At 41.6% G+C, this 23,877-nt stretch overlaps 1 protein-coding gene across 4 annotated transcripts; it reads left to right on the top strand.

Moving 5' to 3' along the window:
- The first annotated feature begins 1,959 nt into the window (after positions 1–1,959).
- On the top strand, positions 1,960–23,877 carry add2 (adducin 2 (beta)). Of its 4 annotated transcripts, none has more exons than XM_040050016.1 (15): positions 1,960–2,401; positions 9,460–9,649; positions 10,833–10,974; positions 12,450–12,601; positions 14,820–14,900; positions 16,074–16,223; positions 16,336–16,479; positions 16,703–16,801; positions 17,646–17,822; positions 18,118–18,366; positions 19,248–19,364; positions 19,475–19,561; positions 19,667–19,793; positions 21,195–21,278; positions 23,205–23,877. In XM_040050016.1, exons 2-15 carry the CDS (start codon positions 9,503–9,505, stop codon positions 23,456–23,458), a joined length of 2,010 nt encoding a protein of 669 aa, XP_039905950.1. In that variant the 5' UTR covers positions 1,960–2,401; positions 9,460–9,502; the 3' UTR covers positions 23,459–23,877. The 4 variants fall into 4 exon arrangements, with proteins under 4 accessions (XP_039905950.1, XP_039905954.1, XP_039905953.1 ...); XM_040050019.1 differs by lacking the exon at positions 1,960–2,401 and adding an exon at positions 4,695–4,716; XM_040050017.1 differs by lacking the exon at positions 1,960–2,401 and adding an exon at positions 6,786–6,938.

Genomic DNA, 23,877 nt, shown 5'->3' with positions numbered 1-23,877 from the left:
TATAATACTTTTTTCCACTTTAAATGACTCAGTCTTTTAAAGCTACTTCAGCCTGTGAAATACATTGTAAAATGTTTTATTTTAACCCTTTAAAGGTCAGTGTGTTTACAGAGCTCCACTGTTTTATATCGGAAAAGAATACCAGCAGCGGAAAGTCTAAAAACTACATTTCAAGGAGTGTTTTATTATTTTTATTAGGTCCTAAGATGGGTCAATGATTGGAGGCAACATTGCTTTTCATGCATTTTTCATTTTTTCTGTCATGTCAGATTTTTTTTTAAAATGGTAGCTTTGCAAAAATTGCTGTAAAATGTTATACAGTAATATTTTTTCCACTTTAAATGACTCAGTCTGAAATATCAATATCAAATATTACATTTAATTACATTTTGGATTTTAACCCTTTAAAGGCCAGTATGTTTGCATAGCTCCACTGTTTTGTTTTGTTTTAACAACTTCAGCCTGAAATATAAATATAAACTATTAAGTAGAGTTTTGGGACTTTAACCCTTTAAAGAAGAGGGACTCCAGCTGAGGTGGAGCAGAGGCTGAAAATGGACAGACTGGTCTTGGCATATAAGCTTCCCACATGGTGCTGCCAGCTCTTCTATTTTTTTCCATGCAAAAGTCACACTGCTCTTACATTTGCTGATGAGAGGGGCTTGTAGCAGCACCCTGCAGATTTTAATTGATTAATTGTTTGACTTGTAAACATCCATCTTCACACTCATAGTGCACGATAATTTCCAGAGCATCCTTCTGTAAAGTCTTGCCATCTCCAAAACAACTGCTCCTGCATTACTGCGCATATTTCTAACTATAGGTGCAGTGCAGTTGCATAACAGGCGTGATAACAAGGCTGCTGAAAGTTTCAAAGAAAAAAAGTTGCCTACCACAACACTGGAAATCCTACTTGTAAAAAGGTAAACATAAAATAAAGTTAATTGGGAATGTTTACACAATTAGGAGTTCTCCATATTATTGACTGTTACATAAAGCGTTATTAAACCTTATTGGCAATTTATTACTCAGTACCATCCTCAGGTCCTTCATAAAAGGTGATAAAGTTTGACTGATACAATGTAACTGTCACATCTGGGCTGTGACTAAATGCATAATTCCCCTGTAATTAAATTGAATTGTTTTCAATTATTTTATTTGAAACTACAATAATTATATTTAGCTATGAACACTTAAAGTTCACACTAATAATAAAGGGGGAACAAGTCATTCCTTGAAAAAGTGTATTTATAATGTAAGATTGGAAAATATTGTTTACCCATAAAATTATGAAGAAGTTACGCAGTACTCCTGTAAGTACTTACAGAATAATTCCCTGTAAAATTATGTTTTGCAATACTTTTTTAATTACTCATGCGTGACATAACATTGCTTACACATGACTTAAAATTACCTGCAGTATCATTATTTCTTTGTTTCCTGTAAAACCGTGACTTGTTACTCCCTTAGTGTATCTGCCTTTAAGTATTTGCATCTAAATATAATTCCATGTCACATTATTGAAAATTCCACACAGTTACAGGGGAATTCACATCCTGGCCATATTAAGTGTTATCATAACCTCTATATCCATAATCTTCTCTGGTGATCTGATTAACCTTATTTGAATGGGAAGAAATCAGTTATATAAAATTGCAGGTTGAGCAAATATTGTGTTGGCCCGTAGTGACGTCACGGGGGTCTGTTTTAGTACTTTTTCAAGCTGAGCCTCCTAAAAAACACAAAGGATCAACTGCATAACCTCGTGTAGCAGTGCTTGATTGTGCTGGAGTGGATGTGTCTGCGTGGGGTAAAAACACAGAGTCTTTACATGGTTTCCAGCAGAGTCCAATAAAAGTGGAAGTGACCTGCGGCTCCTTTTTTCCCACCACCTTGTCTTTCTAGTTCAATTACAATCTGACAAACTCAGTTCCAAACACCTACAATCTGCATATTCCTGCTTCTCGGGCTGTGCTGTGTTAAAAACAGAAGGTGGCGCCTGTTTGATGTATGATATTTTCTTCACTTGAAGTGGGCCTGAACGACTAAACAAAAAGACAGCGATAATAAAATCCTCCAGGACTGTGCGTCAAAAGGCTTTACGAGCACAATAACCGAGCACACTGCCAGGATCCTCACTGTAGCGAACTGACTGGGAGTGTTTGGGGTGCTAGACTGTGGACAGGCGTGGCAGTGGGCTGGTCCTGGCTCACTGAGCGATGAAAAAAAAAACAACACAGCAGGGTCGGTTGACTTGGTATCAGCTGAGGCCCTGAAACACTCTGACAAAGGAGCCAGTGCACACAGATTTGTTGCAATTAACTCCTTCACTCTGAGGACGTCTTCAGGCTGTGGGTGTGCCGCACCCACTCAGCAGACACGCTCCCGAGGATGCGCTGAGGTGAGTAGCCCACACTGCTGATATTTACGTGTAGTTATCCACGGAGAAAAGGCTGGGTGTAGTGCGGGGTCCTCCCTGACGCGTGCATGAGCGTTGTGTGCGCATTTCTCTGACGATGCCTGCCTGAACTACTTCATGTTTAAGCTGCTGGTGTTGCGCGTCCAACTCTGTTTTTGCACAATGAAATTAAGAGGCCCACGCCGCATGCAGCTTTCACGCACATTATCCCCTCCTGTAAATGATCTCCGCAGCCAGGCTCGGTGGGTGTGAGGCTGTCTGTTAACAGAGCCTGTAATGGCAGCGCCTCTCTGCTACTTTAGCCACACCGCGTCTGCTTGTCGTTGCTTTCCCTGCGCTGTATTTCGCTCGCTAGCTGTGCTCGGCCTTTATTTGGACTGTAGTTGGGTTTAAATGTGCCTTTGCTGGTTTGGCTCACCGAGGGGGGTGGTGTAGTGTTGTGCTACCGTCGCTGGTCTCTGCCTTTTTGCAGGAGGCCATTACCGGAACCTCCGCGCTGCTGGTGCTGATGCTGCAGTGCTTGCGAATGTTGCTAGGCAGCCATGCAGAGCGCACGCGGTTTGCAGGCGGAAGAAAGGAGGATGCTAAAGAAGGGAAAAACTCGGAAAACAGTTTTGTACGTTAACGTTGACGTTTACAATCCTGTGTTCTGCATGCACTGCTCTGGATCAATTGGCCTGTACGCATCTCCCCCCTCCCCGCCATGTGACACATCTGGGTTCCCCCCCCCCCCCCCTTTTTTTTAATCTCCCCCAGCACAATGGCAGGCCGTGACTGTGGGGTAACACAGTAGTCAGACTTCAGCGATACTGAAAAAAGAAATAGCTGTAAAAGCAATGGTTTGCACACTGTACCCTGTTCAAGAGAAATCATAGCATTTATTGGGGGATTTTGTTTATCATTTATCCATCTATCGAGTAAGACACTGTTGTGGTTATAATGAACCAAAGCACCTTAAAATTTAACTGTATTGTAAGCTGTATGTGAAGATTTTTTGAATTTGGAAAGATAAATAGTTTTTCCTTTTCTTTAATAAAGCAGTGGTCAGGACAAATAGAACGAAATAGATGTGAAATAGTTGTGATGAGGAATTATGATGATGTAATTCACTATGTAAGTTAGAAAAATGTTCAAAAGCATGATTATTTTTTATTTAAAAATGTTTGGGTTTTTTTGTGTGTTTTGTGTAGTTATTTGTTCTTGAACTCCAGATGCAGAGGGATAGCTACTTAGCATATGCTATGTAAAAAGGGTAGGTGCAATGAACTTCAGACACCTTTTCAGCCTGTAACTTGTGTTCATCCTCTTTAATTCAATAATTTGTTGACAGTATGTATTTAAAAGAGCAGTTTGGTGGTGGTTGTAATTGAAAAAACAAAACAAAAAAACTGTTAATCACCAAAACTGGAGCTTTATTTTATACGATACTGGCAAGTGGGAATTTTGTTGTTTGAATTTAAATTGAAACAACTTAAAGAGCATATTGTGCTCATGTCCAGCTCCATACTTTTTATTCTTAGACTCAATTAGCATATGCTGAATTTTTTAATTCATGCATTATCATCCGTGCATTATCACACAAGGAATATTCAATAACTGCAGGATTCAGTAATACTGTAATTAACGTAGTTCACTCCATTTCTTGTGTGTGTCTTCAGCTGCTGGTCTCATGTGCTGAAATGCTTTCTGTGTTGATGTTTTGTCAAGTTGGAGCCAAATTTCCCATTAGAGGCTGCAGAGACATAACTGTCCTACAGAGAATTTGCAAAACTTATTATACCTCTACATCAATCTTGCATAAATGCACTTTTATTTACTGCACACTGCATTTCTACAAGACACTCTTGTGTCAAATGTTTAATATTAATGTGTCCAATCTAAAGTGTAAAATCTCACTGCTACATGTTAGCAAATTGGAGTCAACTAAACTCTGTTTATTTGTTTTTTACCCAGTCCAGCTGGTGTCTTTTTACCAATATTTTTTGTGTGTGTGTTTGTGTATACAAAAATTATGTGCACAATATATTTTAACATACGTCAATAATATTAACACTTAGCAGCAAATCAGGACTAAAGTATGGACAGGTGTCAATTAAACATTTTGTTTGATCTCAGGCTTTTATCCCTGAGTTACCTCAAATCCATCTGAAGTGCATCTGTAGTAGTCCGCTGTTTACCTCAGCTGCCAATATGCCTCCACCTCTATTTACTACAGAGGAGGCTGTAAAACCTTGTGACAGGAGTACAAATCGATGAGTCGATGAAGCTCAGCTGTGTCTGATGGCAGTGATACTGAGGTGAGTTGTTGAGGACATGCTTTTTTTTTGTTGAGGACATGCTCAACTTTTCTGTCAGTAAGTGCTGCTGTTTTGCTGCTGTTAGCTTCTGTTAGCTGCTGTTAGCCAGCATTAGTGAAACCGTCTTCTGAGGTGGTACTAACGTTGATGGATTTAAAAACTTAGTGGCCAGCTGTCCAGAGACAGGAGAGTTGCATGTCCACACGGCTGACAATAACTGCAACAATATTAGGAAAAAATAAACATGTTTATGCATATTTTTATGTGTTGGAGCCCTGACTCCAGGTTAGGAGATGAGGCTTGAGTTGTGGAGGATGAGGTGGTGAAAGAGAAGTGAGTGGTGGAGATGAAGAGCTAAATGCACAAAAGTTAAATGGTCATATATGGTTTCTTTAAATTAAAATTATTCATAAGGCGTTTTATGCCTACTCAAATCAGATTGCTATGCTTTGGTATGACCTTAAATCAGCCACTTGTGCTTGGAAATCCTCCAATGTGGCTGAATTACAAGAATCCTGCAAAGAAGAGTGGGCAAGACTTCCTCCACAGTGATGTGAAAGACTCATTATTAGTTATCACAAACGCTTGATAACAGTTCCAAGAATGATACAACCAGTTATTAGGGTTAGGGGGCAATTGCTTTTTCACACAGACAGTTAGGTTTGGATAGCTTTTATCCCTAAATAAATGAAATCATTTAAAAAGTGGATTTTGCATTCACTTGTGTTTATGTAATTACAAAATTGCTTTAATGATTTGAAAGATATAAATGTGATAAATATGCAAAACCTAAGAACTCAGCAACAGGGCAAGTACTTTTTCACAGCACTGTAAATGCAAATTGTGATGGAGGACATTAAAACTCAGTGACTGACCACAATTATTCAGTTTCACCACCAAAATCTGTTATGATTTATTGAAGGAATGCTGGTTTGGATTTGCTAAAAAGGTATGAAATGAACTAAATGGAAGGGAAGCCAAAGAAAATGGATCCAGCAATGCAAAATGTTGAGTCAGTGCTCTCTGCCTCTGCGCTGCTGGATGTGAATGCTCAGACACAATGACTTAAAACCACTCGATGATAGCTTTGTCTGCTGCAAATCTAACCCTCAAATGTGGAAAATAATGCACTACAAGCTCCGTGTCTTTAAAAGAGAAATGCGTGTTTAGTTTCCGGGGTTTGATTTTAAGGATAAACATTGAAGAAAAAATCCTTAAAAAAGCAGAACGAGATTCACTTAAAAATGATCGTTTCCTGTCTGATTTCACTGTTTGGTTAGAAAGTACTGATTCAGCTGTAGAACTCAGGAAGTCATCTTGAGCTTTCGTGAAACAAAAGTGAGGTGATGATGCAGCATGTTCAGCCATCACAGGGAGAGTAATGATAGGGGGTGGAGGCAGTGATGGAAGGCCAGCAGCCAGAAGTCCATGTCTCCCTTTTAGTCATTAGGATGCTCCCTGGAGAGAGCAGCTTTCTGTCTGGTGCCTGTCAGCAGCTGGGCCCCCTCTGCCCCCTGAGACAGAGAAACACACACACCATGCTCTGGTAGGGAAAAGAGAGAGCTGCTGCTGTTGGTGAAACACGAGCGCCAAAAGCATTAAAACAAACCCATCTATGTGAATAGATGTAGATTTAAAGCAGCAGTGTAGCTTGCATATAATATAACACAGTGTGTGTGTGTGTGTGTGTGTGTGTTTGGGGGAGGGGCTTAATTCTTCAGGGACTGGCTGATGTTTTTGCACAGCTGATGTTGGGATAAGTGCACAGTTTATTCAGAAACTCCATTAAAGGTTTAGTCATCTGCTGCAGCGAGGTGCAGTAATGCACATGTGTCTGCTGCCACTTTCTCTCGTACCTTCAGAGGATGAGAGTGCATCTCAGCTGAGGTTACACAAACAGTGGCATTGCAGTAATGCACCTAATCGAGTAAGTAAGTAATGAAGACAGTTAGTGAGTGGTAGCATTGGAGGGAGGGTGTGGTGTGTGCGGGACCTTATCTGCTCCCTGCAGCAGAGTGTGTTTGAGTGAGGGAGTGGCCAGCTCTTTTCTGAAGATCCTTACGGTAACTCTTTTACTCTTTCTCCAATTACCGAGCCATATCGCATGCTAACTTCCTCTTAGTGGTTCTGCATGTGAGCTCTTACTGCTAATGCTGCATTTTCTATAGCTCTGCATTTCCACCGTCCAGGGCCCCGAGGAATACGGCATCCTTAATGCGAGGGTAGGTTTTTCATCTTAATGCTCCCATTTGAACGTGCAAGGACGCCGAGGCTTAATGCGCAGGCCGGCTCGTTGTTTATTTATCTGCTGTGAAGCAGGATGCTGAAAAACACAGAGGTATTTAGAGCTGAATTGAATTGTACTTAAATGAGCGTGCTGAATGAAGACACAATTGTACTTTAATGTTCGATCGCGTTTGCTTGATCTCTTCAGAGTGTCTCTCTGGGCTGGTGTGAGCAGAGCTCCTGCGTGCTTAAGCTTTAAAAGTTTTTCCTCTCATTTGCATATTTACTTACACTTCCTTGGCTAAGCTGTGATAGGGGTGTCTTTTTAAGCTGAAAAGGATTATGGCTGCTGCTTTAGAATGATATGGGCAGAATATTAAGAATAGGTTATTAAACTTATTTTCATATACTTCTTGGAGTGTATTGTAACTATTTTTTATTCTCCTACTTTACTTTTTAAATCACATCTGCACATCCTGATTGGACTGTCCGTTCTTCCTGCTGGGTGTGAACAGAAAGTGAATATTATGTTGTCAAATGCTCCTTTTCCCTACATATCATTAAAAATTAAATTGAAAATGGTTTACATAAGCTTAAGAGCGCAAACTCTGAATACATCTGGGCTTAGTTTGAATGTCTGGGGACGTGTATGTGACTTTTGCAAGCATACCTACCCTGCCACACCTGGATGGAACGTCTGGATGCTCAGTGGTCTTTCTCAGACTGCACACTTAATTACACGTAATTTTTTTTTTTTTTTTTAAAAAGAGGAAAAGAAAACAAACACTGATTTTAAGTTTAAATATTTTTTGTATGAACTGTTGTGCTACCTTGTGTCATTATTTACAGCAGATTCACAGGGGAGGCGATCCTTTCACAGATTTTAGCCCTAACATCTGTTGATGATATATGGCTGACTCACAGATTTCCCCATACTCTCCACACACGGTCTGTTGGTATCAGCATCGATAAAAATATCAACCAGTGTTATTATTATTAAATATTGGTATTGGTCTTAAAAATCCTATATTTGTCGCTCTCTGCTAATAAGCAGAGTCATGCTGCATTTTGGAGTGAGAGAAGAGAGCAAACCAGTTCTTTTGTTTTGTTTTTGTGGCTACAATTTACAAAGGTCTACTATACACATCATGTGCAGACAATCTGTAACTGCTGAGCCAAACAGTGGACTCAGCTATGTCAGTTTTTAATGTGCAATGCTTGGGTCAAGCACAGGTAGAGAACAACTGACAAAGATGGAGGCAAGAGGGAGAATCCAAAAAAACAACCCAAAATCCCAACATGCCAGAAAGCGTGACAAAATGCTGAGACATTCTGTGAGGGATCGAAGGGAGGATGTATACATCCTGGGCGTGTCATAAGCTGATGGGAGAGAGGTGTGGCTGAAAATTGGTGAGAAAAAAGCAAAGGCATCATGTAGACTTAGCTTAGGTGAGTAATTTCAAAATAAAACAGGAAATTAATGAACTGAGACCACAATCACTAAGTTATTGTGTTGGAAACAGACACAATTTGGGGCGATGGTTTCACACTAACTTGTGCTGGTAAAACTTGTGTGTGTGCTTGTCTCCTCCACACAGAGTGGACCAGGGAAAACAGTTTTTACCAAAATATGAGAACTAATCAACCGAACCTTTTCAAACTCTAGAGAGTCTACAAAAACACGTTTTCAGTCAGTGCAAACATGCTGCCATGCAGTCATCCCAAATCCTGCCTGCATGTTGATGATGCTGTGCATCAATTAAATGTTCCAGTATGTTATAACTTTGCACTTCTCTGCTACTGGAGCAAGAATAGCCCACATTTTTTTGACACTGCCCCCCCCTCTGACAACAGATGCTCTCTGCTGGTAACTGAGAGTCTACCTTCTGTATTGCCACAGACCTGGGTAATAGGTTCACTGCAATACAACTGGATAAGCAGGTGCGAAGAATTGGTAGGTGAGGGAACAGACATATGGAGATTTCTCAAATTAACTGATGTATCACAACAACAACACAGTTTGTGGCTCCAAGATATGCTAGTTTTTTATTCCCCATAAATGCTTCACATCCGTACACAGTATACAGATGTGAAGCATTACTATACAGTCATCCTGTCGTCACACCCAACTGGTCACAGCAGCTGCCCCTCCCTCAGCCTGCTTCTGCTGGAGGTTCCTTCCCACTGGTGCAAAGTGCTCACTCATAGGCGGTCGTTTAATTGTTAGGGTCTTTACCTTAGAATATAAAGCAGCTTGATGTGACTGTTGTTGTGATTTGATGCTATACGAGTAAAATTTAATAGGACTATCATTTACATCAGATTATTTTGCAGACCACTACACTACACCACACCCCATGTGGTGCACTAGAGCTGGTGACATTCACAGTTTGTAAATCGGCAGAAACATTTACATCTCAATGATCAGTGTTACCTGACGGTTTGTAAGCACTTAAAAAGGCCACTGCGATTTACAATTTACAGTTTTTGTAATTAACTGCATTTTTTTCTTTGCAGATCCACCCCTGGTTGTAAGACGCCCACTGCAAAATAGTAAAAGATGAGCAAGTCTCCCACCCCAAAGGGCACCCCGGTGCAGCGCAGTCCCAGTGATGGAGTCTCCGAGGGCCTCCAGTCTCCCCAGCACTCCACCCCCAGCATCGGGCCACAGCATAAGAAACGCATCTCCAGCCTCCTTCAGAGTCCAGTAAGACGTCTGCTCACGTCTGATTTATTCTTTTTCTTTTCCCTCAGCCTCTCTTGCCCTCTCTCTCCTCTCTGGATGTGATTATCTCCTCACAGATGAATAAATCTGGTCTCAAATGCCATGTGACAGCTCCGGTTACAGCCAGTGCTGGACCTCCATGCTGAGTGATTGTGTGTGCTTCTGCATATGGAGTGAGAGTGACTATGAATTACAAGGACGGATGCAATGAGGGTGACTCATTAAATATTTTCACTCACCCTCACCCATGTAACGGACAAGTGTTTATAAAGTTGTGATTGTGCTTAAAGCTCCTGTGAAATTGTTGCAGTTAGACGCTTTTTCAAACACTTGCAGTGAGTTTTAGCTTGTGGGGAAAAATAGAATAGAATAGAATAGAATTCAACTTTATTGTCATTGCACATGCACAGGTACAGGGCAACGAAATGCAGTTTGCATCCATCCAGAAGTGCTTTAGTGATATAGATATATTACAATATATATTAGCAATAATATAGATATGTGAGTATATTACAGAAATGGGTCTATTATGGTATGTTATAATGTACACGGTATGAAGTATGTTGTGAATATTCTATAACTATAAGTATGTACAGGCTGTAGTGAGTACAAGCTATGTACAGGATATGAACAGGATATAAATATGAAAAACTATACAGAATATGAAATAAATAACTTTACAGAATCTGAGATATACAGCTATACAGAAATGGGAACTATGCAAGTTGTAAACAGTTGTAGGGTTAAAAATTATCGAATGTACAGAATGATTATTTACACAGAGCTATACAGTAGTGCAGTTAAGATAAGTGAGATATAATTCCTACAGAGGCTATATAAAGTGCTAGTGGTTGTGAGTGGTGGTTCAGTCCATGTTATTATTGTGTGTTTGAGGGTACAGTTGTCCATTGTGGGTGTGTGTATGTTCAGTCCATGTGTTAACGTGGGTCAGATGTCAGGAGGCAGAGTTCAGGAGTCTGACAGCTGTGGGGAAGAAGCTGTTCCGGTACCTGGTGGTCAAAAGGAGTCAATCCAGTATTCAAATGTTCAAACTGTACAAAAGGAAGTTCAAATAAACATTTTTATGAAGCTGAAAAGATTTTTAAGGCATGATCTGTGTATATGTCTTTGATAATATAGTCATTTATTATCTGTGTTTCTGCAGTCATTTAGAGAGGAGCTGGATGTGCTGATCCAGGAACAGATGAAGAAGGGTGGCAGCTCATCCAATCTATGGGCACTGAGGCAGCTGGCTGATTTCATGGCCTCACATGGCTCTCCGGCTTCCCTGCCCGTCTCCCCCTCAAGTATGTGTTCCACATCTTTTAGTAAATATTTATTCATCCTAGCTTTATGTACATAAACAGACAACATTAAAACTTTTCCGTGTGAAGTGTCTGATACGGATTGTCTCGTTACAGTAAGACCTGAGTGGTTAGGCTGTTCTTGTAGCGTATACAGTGAATAGTACCTACCAAAAGGAGTCCAAGGAAGGGCAAGGAAAGACTCCTGCGGTGGCCAAGGTTCAGTGATGCATGTGGAGAGTGAAAACCTTAATGGTAGCTATGATAGAAAGGTGTCAACAGAGTAATCCCTGCTCATACCTTCCCATGTCCAGGCTTAAAAGCATCTGATGTGGGAAGGTGAACATTAGAAGAGAACAGTGGAAGAAGGTGGCCTGGTCTGCTGAATCACATTCCTTTCACATCATGTTCACTGATCTGGGAACGAGGTGGAAATAGAACGCCTTGTGGGAAGCAGGTCAGGTCACTGATGAACATCCTATGAGGCGGCTACGTTCTTGATGGCGGTTGCCTTTCTCAGGAGGATCTTTCCGCGTGCCTTAAGGAGCACGACGAAGAGTTACAGTACTGATTTTGCCCGTGAATTGTAAATTTGCTGGTAAAAGAAGGCAGATCCATGATCTGTTTGCTGCTAACATTTTAATGAGACTGCAGGAGTTTCTTTTTACTAGTCATACTTCATGAAGAACTTTTCCAGAGTCAAAGGTGTAAGGTTACTGTTACATTTAGACCAGCGGTCCCCAACCTTTTTGGCGCCACGGACCGGTTTATGCCCGACAATATTTTCACGGACCGGCCTTTAAGGTGTCGCGGATAAATACAACAAAATAAAACTAGTACCGGTACCGAAAAAAAGAAGATTTATTCATAACACACGTGAAAAGACCCAGGAAAACCGAGTTAATGATAAAAACGATAAAAACGATAACAAAATAACGCTGAAAACTGATAAAAACCCTGAAAACCATACATTTCACACCTGAGCCTCAACTCTCACGGCCTGGTACCAAACGACTCACGGACCGGTACCGGTCCGAGGCCCGGGGGTTGGGGACCACTGATTTAGACTATTGTTCTTTTCCATTGAGCTACTTTTATTTGCTAGTAGCAAGTGCTAGCACTAAAAGCTAAGTATGCTATTGAATAGTTAAGTGTGCTATTTATTGTTCTAGGCTTGTCTTTTGTAATTCATTACTATCAGTTTGTCCTACAAGCTCCCTGGAAAGTGTTTAGTTGATCCAAAATGCTGCAGTGCGAGTACTGACAGGAACTAGAAAGAAAGAGCGTATTTCTCCCAGGTTGGTTTAATATGAGCATCCACGATAAGTTGACTTTAAGGAAAAGAGCTAAATGAGATGTTATCTACCTATGTGGTGATGATGTTTTATTGAAACGCTTAGTCTTTTGTGTGCAGACCATGAGCTTTACTGCCTCTTTTCTGTCTCTGTCTGCTTTCTCTCTTCCTCCCACTCGCACAGACATGATGATGGTGACACCCATCAATGACCTGCATGGCTGGGAGCCTGGCAGCATGGTGAAGGGGGAGAGGTTGATGCGCTGCAAGCTGGCCAGCACACATCGCCTGTTCGACCTCTTTGGCTGGGCCCAGATCGGCCGCACCTGTCTCACAGTCAGTTCTGCTGCCTTCTCACATTACATTCCTCACTTTAGCCTTATTTCTTTTAAGAAGCATTAATGGAAGCATGTGAAACATACTTATACACTGCCTTCCGGTAAGTTGAACAGGCTGATTAAGAGATTAGGTTGTAGATGTGCTTCTCATAAGTCGCTGAGTGATTTGACAGCAGTATTAATCCATGGTATGACTTAGAATAAAGGAAAAGCAATTATCTGTAGAGGATATTATCTGTGTGATTAAGTGCAAGTAAAATGAAGGAGATGGGCCATATGAACTTGCAGGATAAACACACGGAGTAGAAAGAGGATCAAGGGAACTGGAATTTACCTGCTATATGTGTGAGTGAGATGATATAAATCTGTCTTTCTGTGCTGCATTTTCTTGATTTTTGATGTGTCAATAAAATCATAGACTGTATTCAAAAGATGGCCACCTACTTCTTAATGAATCTTGTTAATGAAACCTACACCTGAGTACTTTTGTTATCGTCATCTTAGTGGACCTGATGAAAGATTGGTGGACCGGGGTGAGAATCTGAGGGACAAATCGTAAAGCTTACCCTTAAGTCACCTTATTGTACTGCAGACAAAATAAAGTTAATTAAAATCATTACAATAAAGTTGTATTCTAAAAGAAGCTAACGGTTCAAACCACAACCTCAGAAGTAAAGTTTTTACTGAAGTCAGAGAACAAAGGAGCTGAGGGCTATTTTCTTTAAAGGAAACCCCGGCTATTAACACATGTTTGCGCTAAAATATGTACTGTGCTTTCAATAACATATATGTGGTATTAAAATACGCCAAATGTTTTCCTTTTAAGCACATTTTATATCAAACTGATTTACCAGTAGGCCGCCATTGTTATTTACTTCTCAATGCACTCTGGGTAGTGATGTCACACAGTTGAGTTCACAGTTAGCAGCGCACTGGAAATGGCTTCTGTTCAACCTTTCCAGTTTGAACCAGAGCAAACCGAGAGAGAGAATGAAAATAGTCAACCAGCACTTAGTTTAGATGAAGATGAAAACAATCCATCACACGAAGACGCGAGAGTGAGGGAAAACTACTGGTGTCTATGCGGCTACTGCTTGCCAATGGCAGCGGCGACTGAGAGCGTTTGTTGTAAAGAGCTCAGTTCTATCCATGGTATCGCATAACCGCATGATGAAAACATTAATAGAATTCTAATTTTTATTATAAAGTGAAATTACAATATCATTATTTTTACAGATTCTCCATGCAACACCAGTGCACCAAACCTTTGAAGCCGTCTTGCCAAACTAGGTATCCCCGACAGAATTTGTTTCCCCTGCGTCGCGAGCATACACTGGGCTTTCAAAATCATGGACTAACAGTATCCCACGTTCGTGATTTTTAGTTCATAAACACTTCTTATAATTACTAACTACTCCTGACATTTTGGAGATGTTAGCTCTTTATACAGTAAAGTTACAGTGGGATACAAATAATATCAGGCTGATTGTACCACAGTTTGTTCCCCCTGTCCAAAGACTTATTGCTCCTGAAGTTTTGGAGGTTTTAGCTCAGTACAGTTCTGTACAGTTACAGAAGGATACAAATAATGATCAGTCAAAATGTCATTGGTTTATTTAAATAATCCCATCCGTTGTTGTACCAAGGTCCCAACGCAGGGGAAACAAATTCTGTCGGGGATACATAATTTGGCACGACATTGGCAAGCAGTAGCCGCATAGACACCAGTAGTTTTCCCTCACTCTCGCGTCTTCGTGTGATGGATTGTTTTCATCTTCATCTAAACTAAGTGCTGGTTGACTATTCTCATTCTTTCTCTCGGATTGCTCTGGTTCAACCTGGAAAGGTTGAACAGAAGCCATTTCCATTGCGCTGCTAACTGTGAGCTCGATGCGGTGCAACTGTGTGACATCACTACCCAGAGTGCATTGAGAAGTAAATAACTATGGCAGCCTACTGGTAAATCGGTTTGATATAAAATGTGCTTAAAAGGAAAACATTTGGCGTATTTTAATACCACATATGTTATCGTACATATTTTAGCGCAAACATGTCTTAATAGCCGGGGTTCCCTTTAAAGCCCAAAGTGTTTTTGCAACCAGGTGTCACCCCCTGGTGGCCATTAGAAAGAAAGCAGGTTATGTCCATCTTTTATATGCAGTCTGTGTATAAAAGACAGTAGTGTAAGTTTTTTTTCCGCTCTCTCTCACTGACAGCTGCGTGTGAGTAAAGAACAGGAACACTTCCTTGTGCTTCCAGATGGACTGGCCTATAGTGAGGTGACTGGATCCAGTTTGGTGAGTCAGCAGCAACACATGTGACTGGGTTCTTCTGGCTCCATTGTTACTGATACAATGCTACTTTTGATTGTACTTCATTTGTTATATAATTAATGAGTGCTACAGTGGATGTCCAACTGATTTCCTTGATCATTTATTCTTTAAAATTACACTGAGATTAATGACTGAAATATTATTAATGAAAAAGCATACATCAAAGTCAAAGTGCCTGTCGATTTCCAGTAAATCTCATGTCTCAATGTTTACATGCCATAGAACAATATGGTGATAATAATATGGGCATCCCAGAAATCTAGGAGATGTAAGATATTGTGCTACAAGCCTACATGGCTGTAAATGTCATGTTGGCTGCCCTTTACGACAGTCAATCAGAAATCTAACTGAGCAAAATAAGAGCACTGCAACCTCTCATTTAACTTCATTATCATTTTTACCCTCAGAACTAATATAAGAGTCTTCATGTTAAACAAACAGGCACAATTACATTGTATGTGAAGCCAGTGCTTTCAATGAAACTGAACAAACAACAACTTCCTGTTTTGTTTTATCTGCTCTTTCCTGTTGTTCTCATCTGCCACTTAAAACATTCGGTCAGCATTTTTGATCTGACATCTGACCAAATCTCACATTTTTAAAATACAATTATTAGATTATAAACAGATATATAAATAAGTACAGTATAAGTACAAGTTAAAACGATTTATGCATCACTTGCTTGAAGGGGAAAGTGAGTTTTAGGGTCTGGCCACGAAAAGTTGTGCCTTGTGAAAAAAAAGGCTGTTGGCTAACTGTGGAGAGCCCTCTGCCTCAGCAGCCTGAGCCTGCAGACGAAGCTGTGGCTCAGTCATGACTCATTTGCTGCTACAGGCACAAGAAAATAACTCTTCCTCCTCCTCCTCCACTAATCATTGTTATCACCGCAGCCTTGATTTAAGTTCTGACTTATTGAAGTTGCTACCAACACACACTAACTGAAGAACAGAACCATCACTCATGAGCAAAGGTATAAAAGTAAAAAGTGCACATCATTCATTCCCCTACAGCTACATTTGTTACATATGCAACTTGTGTTATATTTTTGCTCTATATGAATTCCACGTTATAGAAATATCTTAACAGGAAGCCTTACTGCTAAATGTGACCCTGTGATGGCGCTGTGCACTTTTACAGGTAAAGGTGAATATCCTGGGCGAAGTGGTGGAGAAGGGGAGCACCAACCTGGGAGTGGACACTGAAAAGTTCAGCCTGCACTCTGCCATCTACTCGGCCAGGCCAGATGTTCGCTGTCTGTTTCATCTCCACACACCGGCTACAGCAGCAGTGAGGCAGCTTTAGAGGACACATGCAGACACAAAACAACTGAATTTTACTCTGTTTATTCCCTAAAATAAGAAGTTTTTTTTAGCACATTGTGACTTGAGTCTATCTCTAGGTTTCAGCTATGAAGTCTGGCCTTTTGCCACTGTCCCATGAGGCACTGCTGGTTGGGGACGTAGCCTACTATGACTACAATGGAGTTATGGAAGAGGAGGAGGACCGAGTGGAGTTACAGAAGAGCTTAGGACCTACCTGTAAGGTGAGCAGACTAAAAGAGTCAACACTGACAGTAAGACCCACATATCTTTGCTCAGTTCAGCAGCTGCTGCCCTTGTGCCTCCCACATGGGTTTCAGAGTGAGTGGAGAGAAGACGTAGGGTGATGTGGTCGTGCGCTGGATTAATTACTGGAGCTGCAGCCTGTCTCCCAGCTGAGATGATTTCATTCTTGTGGTAATATTTCTATTTTATGATACCTTTCAGGTTCTGGTGCTGAGGAATCATGGCATAGTGGCTCTGGGGGAGTCTGTGGAGGAGGCCTTCTACACCATCTACCACATCCAGGCTGCCTGCCAGATCCAGGTAACACACACACAAGCACACAGTACTGACAAACAGCTGACGCACTGGAGATGGAGTGTGTGGCTATGTGAGTGGGAAAATGAAGTATCACGTATTTCAGCCAGTAGCTCTGCACTGCAGTATAAAACACTACAGGTATGTTAGCACGTGCCAAAGCAATTCTGCAGTAATCCTACAGGAGCAGCAGTGAAGCCTGAAGGGAAGCAGATATGTGACTGTAAGGTGTTCAGTCAGGGTTTTTGTAAAACACTGCTGAGCTTGATTAAATCTAAATCATAGATCATATATAAAATTCAGGGTGTAGCCACCCTTAATATATCTGTGGAGTTATTGTGAGGAACACAAAACAAACTTAACTTACATTTACCTACAACAAGCGCTACCGATGGTCCTGATTTTGGCCTCTGCTTTTGCCTCCATTGCCTACTGGATGTCTATTTCTGTTGGCTGTGCAGGCAGTTGTCATAGCACCCAGCCGTCAAAGAGCCAACAGGGACTCCTGAAGTGCATGCTTCGATCACCGGTGCGTTGCTCAGCACAGCTACAGAGCATAATGCATGGTTTAAGTCTCTGCAGCATTTCAGCAGTGGCACAAATACCACAGTTTATTTTTCTGGGTGAAAAAAAGCTTTTTAAGACAGTCAATCAAAGCAGCCGTGCAGTTTGGGAGTTATTGAGATGCTTTTAGCCTCAAGTGGCCGCTGCAGGAACTGCAGTTCCTGGAACTTTGAATTTGCTTCCTTTTCAACCACTGAAGTTGCTGGGATGTGTGTGCATGTGTGCAGAGCAGACCTATGCTAGAAACATAGAAATTGCACTTTTGTCTTCGACTTTTTATTGTCAGGTGTCGGCGTTGTGTTGTGCTGGCGGAGAACAGAACCTGATTATGCTGGACCGTACCATCCACAAACCCACTCCAGCCGGCACGGTCGGCTGGGCTGGGTCCACCTTCGGACCTCTGCATAAGAGCCGCGTTGGGGAGCATGAGTTTGAAGCCCTCATGAGAACTCTGGATAATCTGGTAAACAAGAATCACCCTGAACAGACACGTGTTTCACAATCAGCTCACTGATATTTTTTATTGAACATCAGAATTAGCTGTACATGTAAAATTCTGCACGCATGTTTTGTGGGTTTTACTGTATATTAGACTGTCTGACTTGTACAGAGCAGAAAAAAAATATATGAACGATCTACGTGCATGTATGCAAGGATGTGCCCAAGTTTCTTAAAGATAGAAGACTAAAACGTGACATTTCCACTAGTATTCAGTCCCTTCTGCACCTTTGAACTTCTTCCTCATGTTATTTTTTCAGGGCTACCGCACTGGCTATGCCTACCGCTTCCCTGTACTTCTAGAGCGAACGCGAACACGGAGGGAGGTGGAGGTACCGGCGACCGTCACGGCCTTCCACCAGTTTGATGACGATGGCGTCCACCCAGCGCTGAGGCAGCATCCTTTTGCCCAGCGCCAGCAGCAGGAGAGGACCCGATGGCTCAACACCCCCAACACGTACCAGAAAGTCAGCCAGGAGCAAGCCAGCCCGGGACACCAGCGCACCACTGTGAGGCTCGTTTTAAGTTACTGCGATTGTCTTTAAAACAATCGTCTTTCCCACTAACTGTGCAATACGACATGTCCTATAACTTGCAGCCGGTGCGTTCGAAATACTGTGGAGGATAGAAACTGATTTCAGAGCCCTGGATGTAGAGAGATGAGAAATAATATTTACTGGATATAAGTCTTGGGTGTCCCCTCGAGGCTTCACCTCAGCACAGTGACACAGATCTATTTACTTATCCAATCAGAGGCTAGCAGCCTTACCCTGCTGTAATGCTCAGTGATTCCCTTTAAGCAACAGTAAAGCCTGTTAGAGGGCAGAGCATGTGAGATGGTTCAAAGCAGAGGTGGACACAGGAACAGAATAATGCAACTCCCCATCTTTTCTGCTATACATCTTATTTGCATTACACAAGGCAAGCTGAGCATTTTCCTGTGATTCATATGGAGGCGGATGTAGACAGTGGAGCCGCTGTTTGTGTTTCCAGATACCTCAAGGGAAGGATTAAGCAGAGCTGCAAATGACGAGTCCCTTAAAGATAAAAACAATAGGAGAGCGGCTGTCTTACATCAGAGGGAGGAGCTTGGCTGTGCATCTGTGTTTTCTCTCCTCCTCAGCACCTCCCGCCATCCTTGCTTTCTGCATTGCAGGGGGAAACCCACCAACTCATTTATGACGGTGACAGTGCAGAGTCTGCCCTCTGGTGGCAAAATACACACTGTGTCACAGATTGGGTATAAATATTTAAAGAATTTCAAAAATGGTTTAAAATGCCTCAGAAAAAAGAAAAAAAAAGAAAAAAAACCCCACAATAATAACAAGATGTGAACAACAGGTGAATACTGAATTAGATGATGTTGTGTTGTTGGTTTTCTTCGCCTTAGTGGTTGAAGACAGAAGAGGTGACACAAGCTGGCAGCACAGCCATCAAGATAGAGAACCCAAACCAGTTTGTGCCTCTGTTCACCAATCCCCAAGAGGTGATCGAGACCCGAAATAAGGTAACGCTTCTTTGCTTTTGGCTTGTTCTGTTTCCCCAGTGTCCATATTCCCTTCGGTGTACTGTCACGTGAAACAAAAACAGTTCACAGAACGGCTTTTCTGTCCTCAGATTCGACAGCAGAATCGTCAGGACATGAAAACAGCCGGACCGCAGTCGCAAGTCCTCGCCAGTGTTATAACAGAAGATAGTCCTCCGGTAGTTTGCAGTCTCTCTCTCTCTCCATTACAACTCACTTTTATTTCTTACAGGTTAATCTTCTGAGGTAAAAGCTGTAATTTTGTGCTTCTGCTTGTCTATTAGTCCCCTGTCAGTCCACCTAAAGTCCCACCAGAGCCAGAACCTCCAAACCCCTTTAATGAGCTGACGGACCAGGAGCTGGAGGAGTACCGCAAGGAGGTGCAGAGGAAGCAGGATGGAGGAACCAATGGTACTCTGCTTAGCTTCTAACACACAGCATGTCTAATAAGCTAACACTGATTGTCAAATAAGTGTATACTTAAGTAATATTACAGTTAAATATCGTGACAGACCAGAGAGCCAAAAGTATGCAGACATACTATAAGTGATAGCTGAATATCTTATTCCATGTTAACCACAAGTGTTAACGATAAGTAACAGTCAAATATCTTTTCTGAACTGAGCGTTTTTGTCATATTTCAGACCTGCTCTAAATGACTTGGTTTCCATCAGAAGTTAATGAGGGTGTTCTCTGCTTATGCAGCTACCCTTGGAAAAACCCAAAAACTATTCTAATGTCCATCAAACCACATCTTTATTGATATCTACCGAGGTATCAAAACAGAAAAATTAAGAGTAGAGGGGTGGTCGTCAAATATTGTCTTCATTGTAGTGCAACAACTATTTGGGGAAGGCTAGCATATGTCGTAACGTATCTGCATAGAATTGCTGTCGGTCCACCACCAGAGCGTAAGTGAGGTCGGGTGCTCGGTAGCTTGTGACGATCCATTTTTTGAAGAGAGTTAGCTTGAGCTGGTTAACTAACTTAACAGGCTGGTTCTCGGCCTGTCAGCTAACTGTTTAGCATGTTAGCTTGGTTTTGAACTAAACTCACATTTATACTTGGAACAACTGCCCAATGGCAGCCCACTGCTTCACTGAGTGAATGGGTTAAATGCAGAGAGGAATTTCCCCACGGGGATCAATAAAGTATACATTATTATTATTATTATTATTATCATTATTATTTATTATACATCACTGTTCATATAAAAGTAGAGGCTGGAATTTGGTTAGGAAAATTAAAAATGTTTCCTATGCAAAATATTAGATGAGCTAAAAACCAAAGCTAGCAGAAACAGAGGAGTAAAATACATTTCATGTTATTCTTTTAATAAAGATCATTTTTCTATTATTTTAGTTTCCTAAACTGACCCAGCACCATTTACTGCTATTGCCATAAAAAATGTCTGCATATGTTTGGGAACATGGTGTAACAAAAATGGCTAATTATGCTACTGCTCACTTTCACACGTTATTCTAACCTTCTCATAGATGCTGTGTGTAACATTTAAAAATTCAAATAAATAGTTGCAGGTGCTTTTTAAAAGCATCTGTCGGCTGCTCCCTCATTCACAATGGGCTCGCCACAGCAGGCAGCTCCACATTTGGCTGATTTTTATGCCGGATCCCTGACGCAACTCCCGACATGCTACACACAGCAGCTTTAAGCAAACTCACTTGTGACTGTGGTCTAAACTGTGTTCACTACTCTTTGCCTTTAAAAAAAAACTAACCTTCTGCACAGCTGTCCCCTCACTGTCCCTCACTGCTTGTGTTATTCTTGTTTATGTGCGTGCTGTGTAAGTAGAGGAGGAGGTGGCAAATGATAAGGAGTCTTCCCCCACTACGTCCCCCACAAAGGGCGCTCCTCCCAGCCACCCTCCTCTCTCAGGTGAGGCTCGGCAGAGTGCTGCCTGCCTGCCTGGCTCGCCTCACATACTCTCTGACTCACAGCTTTGCTCCAGATCTTACATGTGTGACTGATGATGTGCTGCTTCTATCCTCTCATGCTTCAGATACTCACTGACAGCCGTGCTACTCCTCCTCTCCTCGTATGCAGCAGATACTAACTGTGTGCGCTTTAAGCACACATTTGGTAGATCTGAGTCAGATCTGCATTCACACAAAGTCTGCCTGTTGATTGTTGTCTTTTATTTTTCTATAAAGATGATATTGAGAGTGACAGTCAGTGGGCTAATCCCAAAAAAGAAAGTTCCATAAAGTTCCTGCATGTTCACCAGCAGATGGCACTTTATCAAAAAGTCGACCTATTGCGCTCTGCTCTGTTCCAACTCAGCATTTTTCATTAAGACTTTACTAAGATAGCTTTGTGTATCCATTTGCACGGTTCAAAATAAACTTTTTTATCTTGTAAATGGGCCGTGCACCTCCTCAATACATTCTCTGTATAAATAACTATTTTAGCTGTTTTAACATCTTTATACTAATCAAATAGAAAGATTAAACAGCAGGTGGGTGAGGCTGTGTTCCTGAGATGACCATATTAGGAATATTAGCTCTTAGTTACATCATACAGAGTCAAGAGTAGGAAATCTGACACTGAGGGTTTAGAGGATAACTGGCTGAGAACCAGTACAACCTCATTATCTTAACCCTTGGCCATCTTTAATATGAGCATCATCCAGTGAAATGATATATGTATGACAGAAAAATAGAAATTAGCTAATAAACTTACCTCAGTGACAAAAAAACAGAACAAAACTCACACATGTATTTGTGAACGTGTGCGTGTGACCTTCCCTAATCCCCTTTTTTAGTAAGTAGTCTGTTACACTTTCATTTAAAGCTAATATGTGTGCAGCATTAGTAAGGATGAGAAAAACATCAACATTAACAGGCAGTGAGGTGATTTATGACGTGAAGATACTTTCACTCCCATCAAAGTCTCATGAATCACCAGTTTAAAAGTCAGAACACAGAGTGGTGATGAGAACCTAGATGAGCTCTGAAACCCCAAGTGGCCAAATGCAGGAAGGTCTCCACTACTGTAGGGGTTCCTGTTCAGACCCAAAGCCCAGGAAGGACATTTGCTGGCAAAACTTGGGTCACTCAAAGTGGCACAAGATGGCCCAGCCCCACACCACCCCCACAAAACTACAAGAGGTGCCCACTCCTTCCCTGAGGGACAGTAATGTGTTTCATTTGGAAACATTCTTCCAATTGAAATATATTAATTTCAAGGTTTTACTGTGTGTAACAAAAAGAAGCATGTTTGTGATTCTTTTACATTTTGTCATGTGTTGTCGACTACAAACATTGTTCACAGTGCGTTCTGTAGATTGATCACTGTGTAGGTCTGTAGGAGTAACACAGGCTGTCGTCACTGTGTGTCACAGTTCTCTGTCATAAAAGACATTTTGACTTCACTTTAGCAAACTGGTTCAGGTATATTTTGCTACAGATTCAGTGAATTAAAACAGTAATAACGGTGCACTCAGCTGTGTTGTTAATTAAGTCAAAATGTCTGACTCACTTCTAGTTTGATCCTCATTTGTCACATTTCAGCCCTTTGTAGTGACATCCATTTGTTTGTGTACCTGTTGTGTCTGCTGTGCTGTCTCCTTCTGTGTCTGTCTGTCCTTTTCTGTGTCACTCTACACTCGCTCACCTCTGGTGCTTTGGTCTTGTCTCGCTAGTAAGTACAGAGCAACCACAGAGCACCCACTTCTCATTAAGCAAGCATGTTCATCTGCAGCAGCATGTCGCTTTGCAGCTCCACCCAGCTTTAAGGTTTTTATCTGGCTGCTGAATATATTTACTTTTGTGTTTGTTTGTTTTTCACCGATACTCGGAGCAGAGGAGACAAAGACCGACTCTCCGGCCATTCAGAACGGAGGCGAGGAGGAGAAGCAGACGACAGAGGAATTAGAGAAAGGGATGAAGGCCCTTTCAACCAACGACACCTCCACGCCCGCCGCCCCGCCCGCCAAACCGCAGGGCGGCACCCCGGAGGGCTCACCCTCAAAGTCTCCGTCCAAGAAGAAAAAGAAGTTCAAGCCTCCGTCGTTCCTCAAAAAGAGCAAGAAGCAGAAAGAGAAGGCAGAGACCTGAGACGTTCGGAGTCGTGTGGCAGAACCTCGGTGAAATACTACAGTGAAATATTTCCTAGTGTATGACGGAGTAGCAGGTGGAGTCGACCACATCAGATGTATTTAAAGAGCCATTTAGGATGTCATTCACAGATATGGTGTACTCAAACGACACATACTTTACTGTACCACTCACATATGATATATGTGGTGACTCATCTTAAGGAAGTTAAAAAACAAAACACTGGTGATTATTTTCACATAATATTTGACCCAGGTGGGATACTTTGACGCACTTCTCGTCACACGCAGTTTCTGTATTACCCACGTCTTATTTTTTAGCCTCGCTGCGCTATTGCTCCATCACTCCACTCCACTGTACAGGCATTCACATTTTCATTTCTAAAACTGAGGTTACTACTGTGATCAGACTTTTTTTTT

The sequence above is a fragment of the Simochromis diagramma genome, unplaced genomic scaffold (genome assembly GCF_900408965.1).
Source record: "Simochromis diagramma unplaced genomic scaffold, fSimDia1.1 OVJJ01000159.1, whole genome shotgun sequence".
NCBI lineage: Eukaryota > Metazoa > Chordata > Actinopteri > Cichliformes > Cichlidae > Simochromis > Simochromis diagramma.
The sequence above is the reverse complement of the archived record's forward strand: the minus strand, read 5'-3'. Positions and strand labels throughout refer to the sequence as shown.

Coding starts and splice junctions, on each gene's coding strand:
- add2 (XM_040050016.1), top strand. CDS start 9,503: ATGAGCAAGTCTCCCACCCCAAAGGGCACCCCGGTGCAGCGCAGTCCC. Junction 16,224..16,335: donor ACACACCGGCTACAGCAGCA/GTGAGGCAGCTT, acceptor GTCTATCTCTAG/GTTTCAGCTATGAAGTCTGG. Junction 19,794..21,194: donor GCAGGATGGAGGAACCAATG/GTACTCTGCTTA, acceptor CTGTGTAAGTAG/AGGAGGAGGTGGCAAATGAT.